Source organism: Melanostigma gelatinosum (assembly GCF_949748355.1).
Source record: "Melanostigma gelatinosum genome assembly, chromosome: 1".
Lineage (NCBI taxonomy): Eukaryota > Metazoa > Chordata > Actinopteri > Perciformes > Zoarcidae > Melanostigma > Melanostigma gelatinosum.
The window spans coordinates 21,361,917-21,363,078 of NC_136634.1; the positions used below are offsets into that span (position 1 = coordinate 21,361,917).

A 1,162-nucleotide genomic window follows, 5' to 3' on the forward strand; every position below is an offset into this window, starting at 1 on the left:
AAATTTAACGTGGTTTTCGACATTTTTCTTCGTTGGGTAATGTTGGGTATGATGGTGTAGTGGGGTGTCCAGGGTTCACGGGTTTTTTTTGCGTACTTTTATCAGTTTTTTGGGTCTTTTTTTGAGCGGAGTGCAGCCGGGCAGCAGGTGCTGTCGGCGTGCTAACCGCTAGCATGCGCCTGACGGAGCTAACCAGAGAACACGGCGTGAAGATTCCGCCGCTGTTCGGGTATTCCGTGGAGGAGCTCAGTCTGGCAGTGGGTGAGATTGTCGGGCACAGCCACGTGAAGTCCGCAGCGCGGATGAACAGCGCTGTGGTCATTTTTCTGGACAGTATCGAACTTGCGGAAGTGGTGTTGATAAACGGGATCTCCATCGGGGAGCACTTCCTGCCCACGTATGCTCTGGCATCACCGGAGGTGCAAGTCACTGTGTCCAACGTGCCGCCATTCATAAAGAGCGAGGCCATCGTCAAAGAGCTGTCCAAACATGGGAAGGTGGTGTCTACGGTTAGGAGGGTGTCCTCTGGGTTTCAGTCTCCGCTGTTGCAGCACGTGGTGTCTCACAGGAGACATGTCTTCATGATCCCCAGCGACAGGAGCAGAGTGGTCAACCTCAGCTTCAAGATCACAGTGGACGACTTTGACTACGTCATCTTTGCAAAGACGAACGATTTTAAATGTTACAGCTGTGGGAGAGTCGGACATATGAGCAGAGTTTGTCCTGGGGAACAAGGCTCAAACAACGACCAGAACCGGAGAGGTACTGAGGACAGAGGGGACAAGCAGGACGGACAAGAGGGAACAAGTGGAGCACAGGCGGCGAGGGAGGAGGAGACGGGTGGGGCTCAGGTAGTGAGAGTGGAGGAGGCAGGTGGGGCTCAGGAGGTGAGGGGGGAGGTGACGGGTGGGGCTCAGGAGGTGAGAGTGGAGGTGACAGGTGGGGCTCAGGAGGTGAGGGGGGAGGTGACGGGTGGGGCTCAGGAGGGGAGGGTGGAGGTGACGGGTGGGGCTCAGGAGGGGAGGGTGGAGAAGACGGGTGGGGCTCAGGAGGGGAGGGTGGAGGTGACGGGTGGGGCTCAGGAGGTGAGAGTGGAGGTGACAGGTGGGGTACAGCAGGTGAGGGAGAGTACTGGAGGACAGGTGGAGGCAGGTAGGGAGGT

The 1,162-nt window shown here is 57.5% G+C and overlaps 1 protein-coding gene across 1 annotated transcript in view; it reads right to left on the bottom strand.

Moving 5' to 3' along the window:
- cbfb (core-binding factor subunit beta) overlaps positions 1-376 on the bottom strand; it is a gene marked incomplete at its 5' end in the record, with an annotated part of 30,673 nt that extends 30,297 nt beyond the window's left edge. Inside the window, one exon of the mRNA XM_079273215.1 lies at positions 343-376. Coding sequence (XP_079129341.1) covers positions 343-376 — 34 coding nt within the window. The remainder of the gene's footprint in view (positions 1-342) is intronic.
- Between the last annotated feature and the right edge of the window lie 786 nt (positions 377-1,162).